Source organism: Hoplias malabaricus, chromosome 14 (genome assembly GCF_029633855.1).
Source record: "Hoplias malabaricus isolate fHopMal1 chromosome 14, fHopMal1.hap1, whole genome shotgun sequence".
In the NCBI taxonomy this organism is placed as follows: domain Eukaryota; kingdom Metazoa; phylum Chordata; class Actinopteri; order Characiformes; family Erythrinidae; genus Hoplias; species Hoplias malabaricus.
This window is the reverse complement of record NC_089813.1, coordinates 2,440,954-2,462,656: the sequence shown is the minus strand read 5'-3', so window position 1 is coordinate 2,462,656 and position 21,703 is coordinate 2,440,954. Positions and strand designations below refer to the sequence as shown.

The window sequence follows — 21,703 nt, the reverse complement described above, 5'->3', positions numbered from 1 at the left end:
TGAAGACAGCTAAGACACGTGACTCTCCACTGCTTCTTTTCAAACTGCTGCTAACATAACTGCACCACAGGAGCTCAACACACTTGAAGGAGAGCACTAACAGCCCAGATGTGTTGCTCTGGTTAACAGACACCCACATATTCCAGCATCATGGTGAATGTTGTGTGGAGAGGAAGGGGCACATGGTCAGGAGGTTACCAGGATTTCAGAGATGCAGTCCTCAGTTTTTCCTGATTAAGATATGATTGAATATTAGCTAATGATATAATCAGAGCAGAGACACCACAGGATTATGCAGTACAAGGCTGGAGTTGGTCTTTATATTTTTTTAAATAGACTTCTGTATTATTGGGGCCAAATTTTTCTTCTGGTTTAGGCCCTCCCTTGTGTTATGGGCTAAGTGTCAAGAGGAAATATATAAATTAAGCAGTCAGGCACCTGCCACATACACAGTAAGAATCTGGAATTTTGTGAGTGGAGGTGGGAGTGAAGCAGCACTGTGAACAGCCCTGTCCTCTTCCCTCAATCCACGGCTTGAGCAAGGCACCGAACCCACAACTGCTCCTGCCGCTCTGGGTGTGTTCACAGCCCCTAATGCACTAGTGTGTGTGTGTGTGTGTTCACTGCCACAGATGGGTTAAATGCAGAAGACACGTTTCTTTGTACGTTGTACAGCGACAAATAATCGCACATTAAAATTAATCAGGTCTGCTACTGTTTCTCAGCCAGATTCTTACACTTTTCTCCGTCATGAGCAACAGCTTTTGGAGCTTGATGCATGTTCCTTGTAATTTATCTGTTGAGATGATTTTGAGCCGTAAATGACACGAATAACAGGCTTTATCATAGCGTCTCAATTTTTGCTGACAGTTTTCACAAGAGACTCGCATCAAATCAAATGAAGCAACAACCACAGAGCAGAGTGTTTCAGAAAAGTCCCCACTGGGATTAGACCTCCTTCACTGTCAGCCAATGGCAGAGCAAGAGTCTTGATGCATTATCAGTCTCTAGGAAAAATTAAAATGGAGCATGGCATAAAGTAACATTAAGTTTTAAAGTGTTACTTACACCTCTATATACTGTGTTTCATAAACGTGTGAATAGACTTTCAGAAAAACTTCACAATGTATGAAATCAGAAAAATACTGCTGACACATCAAAGGTCATTGAAATCATGAGATTTCATGTGAAGTTCATAGCCCTGGCCCTGTTCTACAAAAAATGTTCTGGGAACTAATTACATGGCACTGGACAGTCATTAATAATGATGTGTTGGTAAGTATATATATATATATCTTTTAAAGGGAATGTCTGTGATCATGGGGAAACTCAGTTCTAAGCTCAGAGTTTTTAAGTTGGAACAATGTGTTTTTAAGGTGGAACAATGTGTTTGAGGAAAAAAAAATGACAGTTTATGGTTAAAATGTAAATTATCTGAAAGTTTTTTATTCACAGTTTGAACTCCCACAGAAAGTCATTTGTAACTGGAGTTGTTTATTTTTTGTAGCTCAGTCGCTAATGCAGTTAGCCATCTCCTGAGTCTGGAGACATTTCCACCTTAAGTGAAGACACCTATTACCCCCCTATGGAGCAGGAATAGAGCAACATCCTCATCTCGGTTTGTGCTTTTCAGCGTTTGGAGTCTCACCATTGTCTAAAAAAGTGTTTTTTTATTATAATCATGAACTATACCTTTAATGAAGTCTGCCTTTATTCAGAAGTGGCACTTTTAGGTGCAGATGAAGCAAACTTTACTTGACTGTCTCTAGATAAAGATACTATTCTGTAAATGTTTCTGTTTATTAATAAAAGCAGACAACATTGCTCTAGTGAACATTGTTAACTAATGGACTGCATGCTGGTCATGACCTTGGAATTAAAAATACAATTTCTAGAAATAATAATTAAGAAGTGTTTATTGAAATCAGTGAAACACAAATATGTAAAACATTACTTCTTAATGTTGGACAAATAAAACCATAAACATTTTTTTCTGATCGTAGCCTGATTCCTAATAACAGTAAAAAGCTTTAGGCTTAATAAAAAAGGAACGGTCTGGTATAATTTCTCAAGAACTGTGTAAAATAAAATAATATAATAAAAGTCCTGGAGATGAAATGAGGCGAATGAAATCAACACAATTTTAAAATCTACACTTTAATTGGAATATGATAAAATGATGTTCCCTAATTGAAGGTAATTAAGGGTACAGAAAATTTTCTCTTGAGGGTACAATCACAGGGACAGTAACAGGCTCCAGTGTACAATCAAATCTTCTAAAACAGTCCATTAACTCATTAAAATCCTCAGAGTCATTTGTATTGAGCCACCCCCAAAACACACTCACCTTCACATGAAAAGAAGAAAAATCAAACCCAGACAGAAAATTGTATTTGTTTTTGATGGTTTCATAGCAATAACAGAGTTGATATTATCTCTCTGATACAAGTGATTAAAGCTGTGTAATGGACTCCACTGCTCCTCCACCTCAGTCTCCAGCTCAGCTCCAGAACCTGCAGCAGTTCAGAGAAAACAGCTCAGTGTTACACTCACTTTAACTGATCACTTCAAACTGAAGATTAAAACCGCAGTGCAGCTCTTACCAGCTCTTAACTCGGCACCAGGATCCGCCCTGAAACACATTAATAATCACACAGTGAATTATATTAATACATTAAACCTCCAGATTAATGAATATCAGTTAAACTCTGTAATCTCCACTCACCTGAGGATTTCTTCTTGTAGTAGATGAATCCAGCAGCTGAGAGGATGAGCCCCAGCACCAGCCCTGATGCTCCGATAGCGATCTTATTCCTGTCAGACTCAGGAAGAGAAGGATCTGAGGAAACACAGATGTTTAATATTTGTATTTAATCTAAACTACTTCTGAAGAAATCAAGGTACACAATATTCCCTCATCTGCCTTCGCACGCATATAAACTTGAGTGACGTCCCATTCTTAATCCACAGGGTTTAAAATGATGTCGGCTCACCATTTGCAGCTATAACAGCTTCAGCTCTCCTGGGAAGACTTTCTACAAGATTTAGGAGCGTGTTTATGAGAATTATTGACCATTTTTCCAGAAGTGCATTAATGAGGTCAGACACAAAGCATGAAATTGTCCAGAATCTCTTGGTATTGTGAGGCATTAAGAGTTCCTTTCACTGGAACTAAGGGGCCGAGCCCAACTCCTGAATTTGCATTTACTCCTAAATGAAAAGGCTATTTCCAACTTGTGAGTGACTAATAATTCAATAGCTGCAGCTGTAGAGAAGTGTGTAATATTAGGGACATGCCCCAAACACAGGCCAGTAGTTCTACTTAAATGATGCTGTATCGCTGCACAGGCCAAAAACAAAGCAGAAACAAGATTTTAAATCAATAATATCAGGAACTGTAGCAGAAGTCACTCATTCATTCATTGTTCTTTGGGTAATAACTTTAATATTGTATTTTTAAACCTTAAAAAATGATTACTGCTCTGGTTCAGATTTTTCATTAACACGCCGTCATATTTACAGTCTACTTCTCACCCAAGCTTTATTTCCACTTTAACCCTTAAACCACAGGTACTCAATATTCTCCACCTCAGTGTTCACCTATTTATCTCTAGAAAAGGTCCATCAGAACTTTTCAACGCCAGTGTTTGAGGGTCTACGCCTGTGTTACGCCACTTATATAAAATAAAAATAGATTCAGTATTTATCCCAGGAATCTGGTACCTTCCAATTTTGTTGTACTATGTATACTGTGTATGCTGTGTATAATGACAATAAAGTCTTTCTATTCTATTCTAAGCTTTATATTTTAAAATTCTTCGCTCATGAGTGAACTAGTGAAGCTTTGTAAGAATGTTTTGTTTCTAAGTGACAATAAAGAGACACACCTGCTTTGAGCATCACTGAGTAGCCTCTGGGTGGAGTTAACATGTTCTCCCTGTGTCTGTGTAAATAAATAAAACAGCTGACCTAAGACCATTATGGACCACCAGAGATTATTCAAGTGTGAGAAACCCCTTCGTGAAGCACTTCCTGAACTGTACTATGTATTTAGCAATTTTTCACAAGCACATCCTGGATAAATTGCTGCTCAAACAGCTCATGAGCATGAAGTGGTTCAGTATTAAACAGGTTTTAAAGTGTGTGATAATCTCATTCTGTCCTCACCCCAGTCGTAGACCATAGGTTCTGAGAAACTGGCGTGCTCCACCACACAGGAGATCTTCTCTCCAGATCTGGGGGTGTACTCCAGGTGAGAGTGGACCTGGTAGTACCAGTCTCCATCAGCCAGCTCCTCAGTTGTGGTCACATCAGTGGTAACTTTTTTACCGTCTCTCTGCCAGTACACATCGATGGCTTGAGGGTAGAAGTCATACGCGCTGCACATCAACATGGACATGTGCGCACCACTGGGCTGCTGTTCTGCATTGAGTTCCACCCTCGGCCTCACTGCAAAACACCAGAGATATGACCAATACCTTAAGAAGATATTCATATTTGTGTGTTATTATTAGTGCAATCAAACAGAACAGGACTAAATAGACAGGTATTTTCAGCAAGGCGTATTCTCAGATGTCTTTCGTAATCTCAGTGAACCAACTGATGATGTGATTCCTAAAATATATCCACTTTGCACAGTTCACATTCAGACAGTGTTCTATGTGTGTGTTCACGTTACAGAACTGTGTAAATTAACCCAAATTCTCACTGGATTTTTCTGATACATTAAGATATCTGATACATTACATTATCCCTTACATTTAATATTTTACACATAATCACTTTTTTTAATGTGACACATGATGTCATTAATGACTCTATGACTGTCTCCTGCTCTATACGCTTTAGTTAGCATTTTAACTCTTCTGATCATTCCTAATTACAGACTGTAACCTGCAATCCCAGAACTAACATCCATGAAGGTCTAATGGGTTAATTAAAGGCATTGTCCATTCATTTTTAAAATCTAATACATCCATCCATCCATCCATTATCTGTAACCGCTTATCCAATTTAGGGTCGCGGGGGGTCCAGAGCCTACCTGGAATCATTGGGCGCAAGGCGGGAATACACCCTGGAGGGGACGCCAGTCCTTCACAGGGCAACACAGACACACACACATTCACTCACACACTCACACCTATGGACACTTTCGAGTCACCAATCCACCTGCAACGTGTGTTTTTGGACTGTGGGAGGAAACCGGAGCACCCGGAGGAAACCCACGCGGACACGGGGAGAACACACCAACTCCTCACAGACAGTCACCCGGAGCGGGAATCGAACCCACAACCTCCAGGCCCCTGGAGCTGTGTGACTGCGACACTACCTGCTGCACCACCGTGCCGCCCGTTTTTCCACATATTTAATTTCATTTTATTTTATTATAAGTTTAGTGTACAAAATTAATGAGTTCATCTAAGACTGGAAAATTATAAACATAATCTTTAGAGATAGTTATGTTAAAACTACTTATGTGATCTGTTAGTATTTTTATCATCCGCGCCAATGAAATAAAAATTAAAACAGGATGAACAGAAATATTTTAAGCAACAAAACCAATGATCACATTTAGTGTTATTTGTTTATATAATTCATATGAATCTAATGAATCTTATTAATCATCTGTATTTACACAAGACAAACTGAAAGAGAGAAAGTGAAATTTTACACTAAACTTATTTTGTAAGATTAAGGAACAGCAGAGTGGTGTTAAAGTGTGTGTTAAAGATGTGTTCAGAGCTGAGTGTAAATGAACGGGTCAGTGGTGGTTCAGTTGTTTCTGAGCTGCACTGTTTCATTCTCACCTGCATTCTCCAGAACAACGGAGAAATCAATCTCCAGGTTGTGTTTGCAGTATCTGTCCTTTTCACCTCTCATCTGTTCGAGGTAAGGACCGCTGTTCCAGTATTTCGCTTGTTTCACTCCGAACTCAGTGAAGCCGACATACTCCCCCACGGTGCTGTTAAACCGTGCATACGGATCCTTATTGAAATAGCTTGTACTAATATATTCCACATCAGTCAGATCTGATGAACTGGAGAGACATTCATCTGTATCATAATGATAATATCCACCTGTCAGCGCTGGAGAGAAAAAATAAATATTTACAGTAACAATTAAGTCTGTGTAAGAAAATCATATAAACATGTATACTGTATATAAGCAGCATCTACGATAGTGGGAATATGCTGTTCTCTGGTTTATTTATGTCCAGAAGTTTTTTTTAAGGTGGAACAATGTGTTTGAGGAGGAAAACAACTGTTGTTTGTTGGTGTCTGAAGTGTAAATTATCTGTAAGTGTTTATTCACTGTCTGAATTTCCACAGAAACTCATGTGTAACTCGAGCTGTTTAGTTTTGTAGCACTTTCGCTCTGTGTTTACTTTCATGCAGTTAGCACTCTCCTGAATTTAGAGTTAGTTCCACCTTAAATAATGTAACTGTAACAGCAAAAATAAGTCAGTGTTACCCCCCTATGGAGCAGGAATACAGCAACATCCTCATCTCTTTTTCATGATTTTCAACATTTGTATTTGCCGTTTTTCTTTCGTGAGGAGAGAGAGAGAGAGAGAGAGAGAGAGAGAGAGAGAGAGAGAGAGAGAGAGAGATCATGTCTTACAGTGACACTACAGTGCACGTTTTCCAGTGTAAACCGACTGGGGAGCAGCACATGGAGAAGAGACGACCTCTTATTTTTACAAAAAGTAGCTTTGATTAAAATTTGTTGATTAAAATCAACAAATCACATTGTGCAGATGAATTTGTTCCCTTTGTGATTCAGAGAACTCTGGGACACATTTACTCAGTCATAAATAATAGCTACGATTAGCATTATTCTTAAATTTGTTCTGAATTTTTATTAAATAAAAATATCTATAAACTTATAATACATTTTAAACTAATTTAAATTAATCTTTTTTACATCAACACAGTTCCACCTTTCAGATTAATTACATTTCCCTGAATGACTTCTTGAAATATATTGTGCATAATTAGACATTTTAAATCCAGTCTTCACCTGTTCACTTCAGTGTGTTCTTCCAGACGCCTCTCCACACACTGATAACTTCACTGATAACAAACCGTTACAACTGTATTCATGTTTATTTTATATGAAGTCTATAAAAGCTCAGTGCAAAGCACATTTACACTCCAGATAAAAGTCTGTGTGTTACACGCATATAATTCAAATAAAACTACTCAGATAAGTATAAGTATAAACACACCTGTTCTGACGGTCAGAGTCAGGAGGAGCAGCAGCTGCAGACTCAGGTTCATTTTCACCTCGATCTGTTTCCAACAACTGAGAGAGTTTCAGAGAGAGAGGGTTCCAGTTCACACACACAGCTCAGTTCATCAATCAATCAGAGTCTGATACACCACTTCATCACTGGTTACTAGGCAGAGGCAGAAAAGCATCTGTCCAGGCGACTTCATAGTTAAGCAATGACAACTGCCAAAGCTGTGCACAAATCTGTGTAATATTGAAAATAAAAAAAAATCTTCTGTTATATTAGCGTTAACCTATTATGTTAACCTACCTGTTATGTACATGCGTGTGTTTAACATTTTTAGAGCTGTTGACTGTGACTGAGTAATAAACTAATGCAAGGCTGTTCCATTATTCAAATGACACTTACAGTTAGGAGTCAGATTCAGATTCAATTTATTTGTCACATACAAAGATATACAAGTACAACTTGCAGTGAAATAACATTCCGTCTGTCCACTCACCCAAACAGGGGCTGGGTGTACGCAAGGAGTCTAGAAATAACTGCATCAACATGGTACTAAACATCAAAGAAAACATTTTTTGGGCAAAGCTAGTTTTCAGTGTTGTTAACTAATTAGTTTGGTCTTTATTTGACACCATACAGCTTGAAATGGGTGTTAGCCTCAGTTTGTCTGGATTTACTGTGAAGAACATTTTCTTTAAGTATTTTAAAAGCTCTCAGTCAGTTCTGGTACATCACATGACGTCAGTGAATGTTAGTCTGGTCACCTTCAGCTGTATTTGTTAGCTGATCAGTGTCATGTTCATTTTGTTATGTTGAGGCCTTGTGTTAAAATAAAAAAAAAAATGTAATACGTTTTTTTTTCCCATAATGACAAAGTGAAAACAGGTTTTCTTTGAAAATGTGTTATAAAAGAAAAAATAAAAATGTGCATGGACATTTAGCTTTGGGGGCCTTCCATGTCTCTTGATCATCTTTGAGATATCTCTATGCCATGATTGGAGTCCAGCTGTGGTAAATGCAGTGGATTGGACATTATTTGATAAGACACACACTATTTAAGGTCTAACAGTCTAACAAATATATGATGAAGAAATCCCTAACAGTTTCACATCACAATGACTGAAAGAGGGCGTTCTGAACAGGGGTGTTTACACAGGGGGAGAATGCTGTGGGTCTCTTGGGGTTTGGACCAAAAAAGATCATAGAGGCTTCATTAAGAAACAGAACTGTGTTCCACTGTGGAGAAGAGTATGTTCTCTTTAAAGACAAAGCCGGTCAGAAACAAAGCAAAAGCAGAAGTGAGTGGTTTGCCCTGAAACCACAGCATTTCAGCAGAACTATAGCCTTGTGTTTGGGGTCATGACCCTAATATCACACACCTCTCTACAGCTGCAGCTACTGAATTCATTCATTCATTATATCATTAGCATTTAGTTATACTGTGTACCCCCGTACTTATATAATGACAATAAAGTTGAAATTGAATTGAATCATTCACTCACAACAAGGACACTGCCATTTTATTTAGGGGCAAACACAATGAATACTGTATTGCCTTATAATTACACACATTTACTATTTACAAATGAAATGTTCCACAGCGTAAGTGATGAAACCTCTCAAATGGGGTTTAAACCTGAGGAAATAGAGTTTTAAAATAAGAAATCCTTAAAATATGAAATTTGGCACCAACTTAATTTTTTTAATTTTTGAATCTCTCATAATCTAACATTAATAATACCACTTCATCTACTTTTAACTCAAGTGAAAATAAACTGCTGGAAATTAAATCTGATGAACACAATGTAAATATAATAGAACTTGAGAGTGAACATAGCCCCACAAATTACATGCGTGTGTGTGTGTGTGTGTGTGTGTGTATACAGGTGTATCTCAATAAATTAGAATATCACAAAAAGTTAATTTATTTCAGTAATTCAATTCAAAAAGTGAAAACTATAGATTCATTACAAACAGAGTAACCTATTTCAAGTGTTTATTTTTTAAATGTTGATCATTACGGCTCACAGCCAATGAAACCCTAAAGTCATTATTTCATAAAATTAGAATAACGGCGCACCAGCAACAGGGAAAACCTCAGCCTTGAAAGGATTGTGAAGAAAAGGCTGTTCACAAATGTGGGGGAGATTCATGAGGAGTGGACACTGCTGGAGTCAGTGCTTCAAGAGCCACCACACAGACACATCCAGGACATGGGCTACAACTGTCGCATTCCTTGTGTCGAGCCACTACTGACCCAGAGACAACGGCAGAAGAGTCTCACCTGGGCCAAGGAGACAAAGACTGGACTGTGGCTCAGTGTCCAAAGTCCTAATGTCCTAATTCCCAAGCTGCTGGAGTCTAGTGTGAAGTTTCCAAAATCAGTGATGGTGTGGGGAGCCGTGTCGTCTGCTGGTGTTGGTCCACTGTGTTCAATCAAGTCTAAAGTCAGCGCAGCTGTCTACCAAGACATTTTAGAGCACTTCAGGCTTCCCTCTGCTGACAAGTTTTATGTGGATTTCATTATCCAGCAGGACTTGGCCCCTGTCCACACTGCCACAACTAACAAGGTAACACTTTAAATTACAGCCCACTAATTACTAGGTAAGTACATAGTAAGTTAGTAAAGGGCATGATACTAGAATTATATGGTTATTACTGAGTGTCTTATAAACACTTTACAAATAAAGCACAAATCCATTGTACTTCTGAGCATAATTATAGATTAGAAAATTTTAATTACGGCAGTTTATGTAAGTGACTATTACTGTCTTTTTTTATAAATAAGGAATGCAGCTTCTATTTTGAATTCTCTGTGTTTCTGAATGTAATTATAGATCCTTTAACATTATTTACAGTGCACCTACAGAGAAGGACGTGGTCAGATACTTTCATTACAGACACTAGCAGAGTTTCACTGTGCTTTGATTTACCACAGTCATCATCATCACACACTTCAGAGATATTTTACACTGTTTAGCCGATATGTGCTGAGGCATTGTATGAACATCGCTGACTAATTATAATTTACGTTCCTTATTTGTAAAGTATTTGTAAGATACCAGTAATAACCCCATATTTCTGTATCATACCCTTTACTTACTCAGTACTTATTTTATCTTATGGCTTACTGAACAGCTATATACTCTGTAATTAGTGGGCTGTGATTTGAATTGTTACCAGAATCTATAAGGTATTGTCAAGAGGAAGATGAGAGACACCAGACCCAATGAAGATGAGCTGAAGGTCTCTATAAAAGGAACCTGAGCTTCCATAACACTTCAGCAGTATCACAGACTGATCACCTCCACACCACGCTGCACTGAAGCAGTGATTCATCAAAAGGAGCCCAGACCAAGTACTGAGTTCATACACTCTACATACTTCTCAATAGAACAACATTTCTCTATTAAAATCAGTTTTAAATTGGTCTTATATAACATTCTAATTTTCTGAGATAATGACTTTTGGGTTTTCACTGGCTGTGAGCCATAATCATCAACATTTAAATAAATAAAAATTTGGAATAGATCACTGTGTTTGTACTGAGGGCGGCACGGTGGAGCAGCAGGTAATGTCTCTGTCACAGCTCCAGGGACCTGGAAGTTGTGGGTTCGAGTCCAACTCAGGGTGACTGTCTGTGAGGAGTGTGGTGTGTTCTCTCTGTGTCTGCGTGGGTTTCCTCCTGGTGACTGTCTGTGAGGAGTGTGGTGTGTTCTCCCTGTGTCTTCGTGGGTTTCCTCCGGGTGACTGTCTGTGAGGAGTGTGGTGTGTTCTCCCTGTGTCTGTGTGGGTTTCCTCCGGGTGACTGTCTGTGAGGAGTGTGGTGTGTTCTCCCTGTGTCTGTGTGGGTTTCCTCCGGGTGCTCCGGTTTCCTCTCACAGTCCAAAAACACACGTTGGTAGGTGGATTGGCGACTCAAAAGTGTCCATAGGTGTGAGTGTGTGAGTGAATGTGTGAGTATGAGTTTCACTTTTTGAATTAAATTACAGAAAAAAATTAACTTTGTGATATTATAATTTATTGAGATGTATTTGTATATAAAATGAAAATTATCCCCCTTTTTTATTGAATCAACACTTAAATGTATTTTTTTTGTCTATTTTACATTTGATTTTAACTGCATAATGAACTGCAGATTTCTTTCCAATCATCAGCTTACAGAAAAACCCTTAGTAAACAAAGATTAATTCAACACAGACACACTATTAGTCTTTTATTTACTTTAGTTAAAAAAAATAATATTTTTAGCTCATGATATAACATTAAAATATGTAACAGAAAAACATCATTTAAGTCTCAGTTTACTTTAGTAGGTTTTTAATGTTTGTAGATGTTTGATGACATTAGACTGTAAAACTGAATAAAGACTAATTATAGAACGTTTATCAAACTGCAGGGTTCAGAGAAAACACACAATCACATCACTGACAGTTTACAGTTAGAGTCTGATTCTCAGTTACAGTTGTTTCCTTTGATGAGGAAGAAAGTTCCCACAGCGATACCCAGCAGTCCTCCAGCCAACCCCACTCCACAGAACACAGACGCTCCAACACCGGGGAGAGACACCTGTACATCTGTAACACACACACACACACACACACACACACACACACACACACACACACACACACACAGAGAGTTCAGTTGCAGTGAAGATGATTTCTGGCAAATTAAACATTACAAGAACATTACAGTAAATGACTGATAGCAAGGACATTACACCTCACATGAACATTTTACATTTTAGCCAGATTTGAACTCTGAATTTTCTGATACAGAACATAAATGCTGCAGCGTTAAAGATGAAATGGAAGAATTAACTTGAGGCCTCTGCCACTTCATGGGCATTTTCGACCACTCACACACTGAGCCAGCGTCTGAGGCAGGTCACTCAGGAGGCCGGTTGCAGTTGAAGGAGAAGAAGGAGAGCAGAGCACCGATCTAGAGCGGGTAAGACTGCAGAGCATAGAACAGTCGAAGCGGTTTGCAGGCACGACAACTGCTGAACGTAACTTCAAATACCGGGCAGTCCCATAGCTGTTTAGCCGGAGAAAGGGAAAAACAGGAGGCTTGGGGGACTTGATAATGGCCGAACACGGCTCCAAATATGGAGATCAGCAGAAATGACCCAGTGCAGAGGAGGAAGCTGACGTAGCGAAACTGAACCAAATGAAGCAAGTTTGTCCGACGCGGAAATTATGTGAATTTGCGGGGTATATATAGGACTGAGAGGAAGAGTTCTGGCGTGGTTCTACTCCCAAAATTATGTTATTACTGTAGTGGAGTATGGATCGAGAAATGAAGAATTCTGAGTGAAAAACTCTCCACTCTAACAAGGATTTTCGTTTGCAACAGAATTCAACATTCCACAGGATTGTATGTGTGTGCGCAGACCCGTTTTAAAACACACACACAAACTCACCTAAAGTCTACATCAAAGGACGCCTGGTTACGGCCAGATAACAAACCCATTTTTATGATGCTTTTAAGAAAAAGGAACTTCAAACAAAGTGGGGAGTTATAATCCTGTTTTATGGCCGTGGCGCCTAAAAGGCGAAGCTCATCTCGTGTAAAAACTAACAGATGGCCCCAGAAAATTGACCTTGCATTGACCTCCTGGAGACTCATCTGCAAAGGACGAATAGCATGGATCAACAGCGACCCCAAGTGGACATTGGCGAAACTACGCCTCGCCCGAGGTCGCCTAAACAATAACGAAAATTAATCAAATTGCTGATTAATATGTGTACGCTATGATATGTATGAGTGTCACTCTTTTGTCTCCAGATGAACATCTATCAACCAATGAAGTGATGTGTATTACTGTTGTCAATCATGAAAGAAAATTTCTGTCCCTAACTAAAGAAAACAAATTAATATCTTCTAACATAATATTGTAAATGGGACGTAAGCACGACGTACCCAGAATAAAATTTTATGTAGATGTTTGATATTAATAATCCAGGACACTCATTGTGATTTGTCACTAACATGTATAGGAAATTTCGGCATACGCGTATTTTCTATCTTATTCTTTCTGGATCTCTCTGATTCCCGCCTTCCCCCTCTCCTCTCTCGGGAAACCAGTCACGTGAGCCTCGGACCCGGATCCAATCAAAGGAAGGACACCGCCCAATAAGGCGTGACCGCGCTACCTTTGAAAAGAGGGTGCCGACTCTTCTCTTGCAATCATCTCTTTTCTAGCTCTTGTACACACTCTCTTGTTCTCTTACTCTTACGCTTCCGCTTACTTCTGAACACTTTTACGCGTTCTCTTTGTTTTATTTCTGTAAGCTCCAACCTCTCCAAGCGAGACGTTTTCTCCTCTTCACGCCAATGAACAAATACTTTTGAAGAACCTCACTAAGCTCCCAGGAGACGTCTTGAGTTAGCTAGTGTGAAAGAAATCTACGAATACGTCGAGTGAATACCTTCTTTTCTTTTAATCGTGTTTAGGTTTTATCGCCCAATCTAAGTTTAATCTCACGAGTGATCAAAGCAGGTAAAACGTATTCGTGGCCAGAATAAGATATCACCCCTTTAGATTAGTTGATAGCGGATATATTAGCGTTATAAGCCGACTTCTGAGGGCACTACTTCTGGAGAATCGAGCGACGAGGTAACTACTCTGAAGACGCTTCCGCTTTCGCAGGGGAAAAGACCAGCCAGGCCCGCGGTCCTCCGTGAAAAAGGAACTCCCTGCCAACGTCGCCATGCCTAAGGCCAAGAGTGTCTGACTCACCCTGGAAGGAATTCCCTTTCAACGAGCCTACCTTCAACAGCGCTGAGAGGACGAGAGGCGAAACCCGGAGCACGGAGATCAAACCCGTGGGACCCGACGGCTCGGTAAACGGCCATAGAGTAAGCAAGCTAAATTCATCCATTCTCCAGAAGCTGGTGTTTAATTAAGTCCCTTGATAAATTTTATACCCTAATTAAAACCTCAGTAGCGATACATTAGTCATAAGTCCTAGTGCCTAGCTTATCTTTAAATTCGAATCGGCTTCCCCTGCGTTGATGCCATGAGGTTTCAAGATTATGCTATGTTAAGTAAATATCCTTCATCTTTTTGTTAATAAATACTTGCATTATTTGAAATCACAGTGTGTACAGTCTTTTCATTAAAAGTCTGAAAATCCTGAAGATCTCACTTAGCTTGACTATTATTCATTCTCAAACTAATTATTAACGTTTTAATTGCTTAAGCCAATTATAAACTTTAATTACTATCATTAGTCAAATATCAGTAATCATAAGAGTTTGAATAAGGTCAACGCTATAAACACAATATATAAATATATGTCAAATATATATTCATATATCACGGTGTATACCCAACATACACTACATTACATAACTTCAATTTGTTTTCTCTCACACACACACACTTTAAAATAAAAAAAAAAGTAAAAGAAAAAAAGTATAATTTCCCATTGAAAATAATCTTTTGCAATTTGAGCCAAATCACTATGGAGTGAATTTTGTGTCAAAAGTTCTACAAAAGCAAAACTAAATCTGAAAGCACAATTCCTAGAATCAGGAGCAGAAAGTATATGTTGTGAACGCAAAACAGAAAAAATATATCTAAAGAATATTTTTAAAACACACTTGGTTACCTTTTTGCTCTTTGCAGTTATTTGACACTGATTTTTGTTTGTATTTCACCAGTCTTTGCTTTCATTGTTTAGGTTTTTTTAATTGAAGGCTGGCGGGGTGAGGCGTGGTTAGGTCCCAGAGGCGGGTTCAGAGCACCCATCAGTGACCAATGGAGATTCAAGGTGAACGCCTTCCTCTAAGACCCTCCTACACGTGAAATTTGTTTCAGAATTCAGAAGCAAAAAAATTAAACAGAAGCAAAGAAAAACTCCAGAAGGAAATAAAAAAAAATCCTAAACATTGAAAGCAAAGACTGGGCAAAACAAACAAAAATCAGCATCAAATAACTTCAAAGAGCAAAAAGGTAACCAAGTATCTTTTAAATATACAGCATTCTCAACATATACTTTTTGAAAATTCTCTCCGGAAAACAGTCCCGTCCCAGCTTTATTCCCAGGTCAGGTCTGTGGTCCGTTTCAACACCTGGCTATGGGCACCATCACTGAAATCCACTAACAGACACAGGTTAATAATCAGGTGTAACTCTCACCCCATGTTTTGGTCAGTGCTCTGTCCAGGGCTGTGTGCTGCACACTGCAGGATTAGATGTCCCCCTCCTCTGGAGTGAAGCTCAGGGTAGAGACCAGTTTAAAGGTGCTATCTTCAGTGTTTATGTAATATCTGCTGAGACTGGCTTCATCCGTCACATTCACATTGTTCCTGGTCCAGGACACTTCCACATGTGGAGGGTAGAATCCAGTGATGTGACAGATGAGGGTGTTTTTAGAGCCCAGCTGTACACTGCTCTTGGTGTAGACTGAACTCTGAGGGGCAACTAGGAGTAAAGTTATTCATGTAATTATTTACAGAAGTTAAGAATTCCAAATGAATTCAAATAAAAACAAGTTCAATAAAATATAGGCAACATAAAGAATACATCATGCTTGTATTTCAAAAGCGGTTACAATGAATAAATGAATATTTTGCATTTATCAAATTGTATTTATTTATAAATTATAGGTAGGAATCATATGAAAGCTATAACTCTCATCATTCAAAGCAAATCACATTCGCAAATTGAGACATTTAAAGAATATTTTATGTAAAAATATTAATAATTAATCAATATCAAATATGAACATTAAAATTTGTATAAAATATTTTAATATGATTTTAAAATCCCAAGATATGAATACAGTGAAATCTCAGGTTTAAAATAAGCTTGACTTTAATATACATAAATATATCTGTTTATTTACAGCTTACATACACAAGGTACACATTCTATTAACAACAAATAAATTCTCATTTTACTTAAAGGAACGCTAAGATTGGTTGGAATTGTTTGATTGATTGTTTTTTGGGGTAATTCATTTTTACAGCACAGTCCTGAAATCAAGGGCGACAGGAGGGGTGGGGTAGGTTCCACCCTCCTCCAATTGTTACATAATGAAGTTTCTGCAGTGCTGAGCCTGTAGTAGCACCAACAGAGGGTCTGTTCTCTCTGTTACAGCATCACAATGATTCTGAAGATGTAATGTTATTATTAAAATATTATGTGTTCCTTAAAACCTTAAAAAACCTGTAAAATACAACTAACAGCTATTAGCTTTTTCCTGTTACACATCACATAAATAAAATAGTGTTTGTTTAGACAGATTTGTTAAGCATTACACTCTCTACACTCTATACACCACTTAAGATATGAAAACTATGTAATGCATATTTTTAAACAAATCACTAAATACGAGCAACCCCTCTTTTGTGTCTCTATGAACATTTTAATCACGGTCATTTTATCTCTTTAGTATTTAACAGCTTAAAATACCAACAATAATATACATATATTATAAAACATGAAGATAATACCACACAGAATTACACTATGATGTATTTTTGACAGGTTTTAGTTGCTGTGTTGTTGTTCGGCTGTTGCTAAGGTGTTGCTAGGTGGCACAGGGCCCCTGATATATGTCTGATTTACTTGTGAGAACATTGTGTGGGGTAGTCACGCTCATGTCTCACCTTTGGGTATTGAGGGGTAATTATAACCTTCTATACTAATAACCAAGTTGTTTCTGCAGATTTCTACATCATTAACAGCCGACTCATAGGCTCCTTCTACATAGGAGGAGGTCGGATCTACGAACTGCGGCAGAGTCATCACTCCTTTCTCCAAACTGAAATCAGCGTGCCACTTTTCTTCTCCATCGAGTCCATAGATCTCCTCTCTCTCTGAGTCCGAGCAGAACGTTAATGCGAGATCCTGGTGTTTCACTGGAGAGAGAGAGAGAGACAGAGAGAGAGAGAGAGAGAGAGAGAGAGAGAGAGAGAGAGAGAGAGAAGATAGGGGCTTTTTGAACAGCGGCAATCTGTCCATGTTTTTCGTAAACACTGTATTACCGCTGTACTATTCATTCATTCATTCATTATCTGTAAACGCTTATCCAATTCAGGGTCGCGGTGGGTCCAGAGCCTACCTGGAATCATTGGGCGCAAGGAGGGAATACACTCTGGAGGGGGCGCCAGTCCTTCACAGGGCAACACACACTCACACATTCACTTACACCTACGGACACTTTTGAGTCACCAATGTGTTTTTGGACTGTGGGAGGAAACCGGAGCACCCGGAGGAAACCCACGTGGACACGGAAAGAACACACCACACTCCTCACAGACAGTCACACGGAGGAAACCCACGCAGACACAGGGAGAACACACCACACTCCTCACAGACAGTCACCCTGAGCAGGAATCGAACCCACAACCTCCAGGACCCTGGAACTGTGTGACTGCGACACTACCTGCTGCGCCATCGTGCCACCCTCCACTGTACTATATTTTATTAAATTACATTGTCACCTGAAGTGAAAGCATCTCATCCTCATTACCATATTTCTTTCATATGTCCAGATGTCTCATCGTTAGTTATGTTAAAACACATCTGCTGCAATTGATTGGCTGTTATGTCCTGTGTTTAAAACAGTCTGCTTATTTAGGACTTCTATATTTGTCTTACACTGTAAGAATAATTTATTCCTGTTATTGTTAATCTTATATGAAATTATCTAATGTGATTTTTATTTATAAAAAAAATTCTTCGATTCTAAAAGTCAGTCAGCGTTATTTTGATCACAGATGTGAAGGGAAATGAAGTGTAGTTTCTCCGGACACGGTGCTAAAATAAAGACCTTAAAAAGAGAGCTGTAAGTTCCCAGAGTTTCAGCCGCACAACAAGCCCCTGCAGGAGGGACTGAGACTATGGGAAGCCGAACACCCAGGTCGTGCAGCGCTGTCCAGTTAGTGGCGCGGGTGATTGGTCCTCGCTGCGCCATTCAACTGAGTACGTCGATTTGGACCGACTTTTGAGGTGTTCGGCTTCCCATATGATAAACATGAACTATGATAACCGCGTTCTCTGTTTAAGAGCCGTGGAGCATCTCCTCTGTCTGAGGAAACGAGCGAAGCTGTCTGTCTCTAACATCCGCCTTAACCTCAAAAATACTGGATAAAACGCGTACCGTATCGGTCCAAAACACAACGCAGCTTTTAGAATCTACATGGTTTACAACCCCAGCCCTGTCCCATCGCGCTCATGTATTTGAACTTTATTTGATTATGTGGTTTCTAAATTCATTTTTATTTATTTATTTATTCATTTACATTTTAATTTTTAAATTTAATTCTTTTATTTTACATTGCCTTGCACCCAATGATTCCAGGTAGGCTCTGGACCCACCTGTCACATCTTGACACTTTCTGCTTTGTTTTCCTCCTTCCATGTGGCTCTGTTCGTTGTTTTCCTTCTCCTCACATGGCTTTGTTTATGTTCACTCGCTCCACCTCTCTATAATTGTCCTCGTTATCTGTGTCAGGTGTGTCTAGTTAGTTCATGTATTTAAGCCCTCTTCCCTCACTTCCTGGTATCGGTCATTTTCTTTCTTTCTTTCTTTGTTAGATTTCGTTTGCTCTGTGGTTTGTTTCCTGTTTCCTCGTGTCTCGCTTCGCTGTTACCCGTCTCTCTTGCTTGTTTCTTTGCCCCGTTCCTATATTGTTGTTTCCTGCTCTTCCCCATGTTTATAAGTAATGTTATTTTGTATCCCTCGTCTAGTTCGTTTGATCTGTTTGTTCTTTATTAAAGTCCGTGTTATAGCGAGTGTGTCCGCCTCCCTGAATCTACTCGTCACACCACCCTGACAGAATGACCGATCGCAAGGACACAGCTAGCACGGACTACCCATTTAGGAGAGCAGTAATTCGCCGGACTCCGTTCCGCAGAGATCCAGTGGATCATTAAGGGCGGCTTCGGAGTGGAGTCAACGGCTGCAGCTCATCTCCGGTGCGGTTCATTTCCCCCGAACAGAAGACTCGATTCATGAATCGAATGATTCCTCCAGCGGGAATCGACGGAGCCGGAGGAGAAAACAGGCTGAAGACCCAGCTCCAGAGAATTACCCCCTCAGGTCCGGGGAGATTTTTGGGGGGGCGTTATGTACAAGGGCTGTTAGCCTCAGATCACAGGACAGGGGAGATGAGGCTAACAGGGGCGCATCTCCGGAGGACCTAAAGTTAAAGAAGTCCCTCGAGAGTGCGCCCAAACCCGCTAAATCCAAAACTCGTGCTCGGCGAGCAGCACGAGCACCTGCCTCGCTGGGCGTGTCAACTCCTGCTCCCGTAAGAGCAACATCTCCGGCCGCACCTGTCTCCTTGAGCGCAGCGCCTCCGGCTGCGCCTGTCTCCTTGAGCGCAGCGCCTCCGGCCGCGCCTGTCTCCTTGAGCGCAGCGCCTCCGGCCGCGCCTGTCTCCTTGAGCGCAGCGCCTCCGGCCGCGCCTGTCTCCTTGAGCGCAGCGCCTCCGGCCGCGCCTGTCTCCTTGAGCGCAGCGCCTCCGGCCGCGCCTGTTTCCTTGAGCGCAGCGCCTACGGCCGCGCCTGTCTCCTTGAACGCAGCGCCTACGGCCGCGCCTGTCTTCCTCAGCGCGGCGCCTACGGCCGCGCCTGTCTCCATGGACGACGTCGCTGCAGGGCCTCCTGTTTCCATGGACGTCGTCGCTAGGACCCCAGTTCCTAAGCAACGCTCTGCTCTCACTCCTGACCTCCAGGAGAAGCTTACAGGCCTCATGGCACGCCTGGAGCTCTCCTTGAAGGCGGCGTCCGCCTCTCCTGTCTTCGAAAGAGCGACGCCCGCCTCTTCTGTTTCCGTGGACGACGGCGCAGATTCCTCTGTCTCCGTGGACGTCGTCGCACGTTCTGCAGTCTCCGTGGACGACAGCGCAGATTCCTCTGCCTCCGTGGACGTCGTCGCACGTTCTCCAGTCTCCGTGGACGACGGCGCAGATTCCTCTGCCTCCGTGGACGTCGTCGCACGTTTTCCAGTCTCCGTGGACGACGGCGCAGATTCCTCTGCCTCCGTGGACGTCGTCGCACGTTCTCCAGCCTCCGTGGATGACGTCGTCGCAGTTCCGTCTGCCTCCGTGGATGACGTCGTCGCAGTTCCGCCTGCCTCAGTGGACGTCGTCGCAGTTCCGCCTGCCTCAGTGGACGTCGTCGCAGTTCCGCCTGCCTCAGTGGACGTCGTCGCAGTTCCGCCTGCCTTCGTGGACGTCATCGCAGGGTCTCCAGTCTCCGTTAGTACGGCTCCCTCAGCCACTCCTATCTCCATGACTGTGGCTTCGGCCGTTTCTACTCCTGTGACTTTGGCTACGGCCGTTTCTGCCCCTATGAAGGTGGCTTCGGCCGTTTCTGCCCATGAGACTGTGGCTCCGGCCGTTTCTAAGCCTGTGACTGTGGCTCCGGCCGTTTCTAAGCCTGTGACTGTGGCTCCGGCCGTTTCTAAGCCTGTGACTGTGGCTCCGGCCGTTTCTAAGCCTGTGACTGTGGCTCCGGCCGTTTCTAAGCCAGTGACTGTGGCTCCGGCCGTTTCTAAGCCAGTGACTGTGGCTCCGGCCGTTACTAAGCCTGTGACTGTGGCTCCGGCCCCAAGGACTCCGAGGCCAATCCCCAGAACTGTACCCAGGCTGGCACCTTGGACAGTCCCACAGAGACATGCCAGTCCTGGGTACCACCCACCAGTTATATTTGTTCCCATGTCTATTCCTGTTCTGGTTCCTGTCTCTGTCCTTGTCCCTGTGCCTTTGTCTGTTTTTGTTTCTATTCCGGTCCCTGTCACCGTGTTCGTCTCAGTCCCTGTTAAGGTCATAGTTCCTGTTCCCCTGCCTAGTCCTGTCCAGTCTACAGCTAAACCCCATGTCCAGTTCCCAGTCTTGTCACGTGTGTTTTCTCCTGCCTTATCTTCGTCTCTTCTCTCTAGTTCTGTCCGATGTCCGTTTAAAGTCTAGTTCCTTGTTCCCTTTTTCCATCCTGAGTTTTTTCTAGTTTCGTTTTTTTTGTCTTGTTATTCTGGCCCCCTCCTGCGCCAGCTCCTGGAGAGTCTCGTTTTTTGCGCTCCGGGAGTTGCGCGTCTTGGGGGGGGGCGTCTGTCACATCTTGACACTTTCTGCTTTGTTTTCCTCCTTCCATGTGGCTCTGTTCGTTGTTTTCCTTCTCCTCACATGGCTTTGTTTATGTTCACTCGCTCCACCTCTCTATAATTGTCCTCGTTATCTGTGTCAGGTGTGTCTAGTTAGTTCATGTATTTAAGCCCTCTTCCCTCACTTCCTGGTATCGGTCATTTTCTTTCTTTCTTTCTTTGTTAGATTTCGTTTGCTCTGTGGTTTGTTTCCTGTTTCCTCGTGTCTCGCTTCGCTGTTACCCGTCTCTCTTGCTTGTTTCTTTGCCCCGTTCCTATATTGTTGTTTCCTGCTCTTCCCCATGTTTATAAGTAATGTTATTTCGTATCCCTCGTCTAGTTCGTTTGTTCTGTTTGT

The 21,703-nt window shown here is 41.3% G+C and overlaps 1 protein-coding gene and 1 pseudogene across 1 annotated transcript; both read right to left on the bottom strand.

The window, feature by feature from the left end:
* Window positions 1-1,970: 1,970 nt before the first annotated feature.
* LOC136666621 (H-2 class II histocompatibility antigen, I-E beta chain-like) lies at window positions 1,971-7,296 on the bottom strand. Its single transcript, XM_066644925.1, has 6 exons — window positions 7,229-7,296; window positions 5,808-6,086; window positions 4,168-4,449; window positions 2,726-2,839; window positions 2,604-2,632; window positions 1,971-2,513 (listed from the first exon to the last, which is right to left on the bottom strand). The coding sequence occupies exons 1-5, from the start codon at window positions 7,278-7,280 to the stop codon at window positions 2,610-2,612; spliced, it is 750 nt and encodes a 249-aa protein (XP_066501022.1). The 5' UTR covers window positions 7,281-7,296; the 3' UTR covers window positions 1,971-2,513; window positions 2,604-2,609.
* A 4,236-nt stretch (window positions 7,297-11,532) lies between these two features.
* LOC136666075 (H-2 class II histocompatibility antigen, A-Q alpha chain-like) lies at window positions 11,533-19,480 on the bottom strand (annotated as a pseudogene).
* Window positions 19,481-21,703: the final 2,223 nt, after the last annotated feature.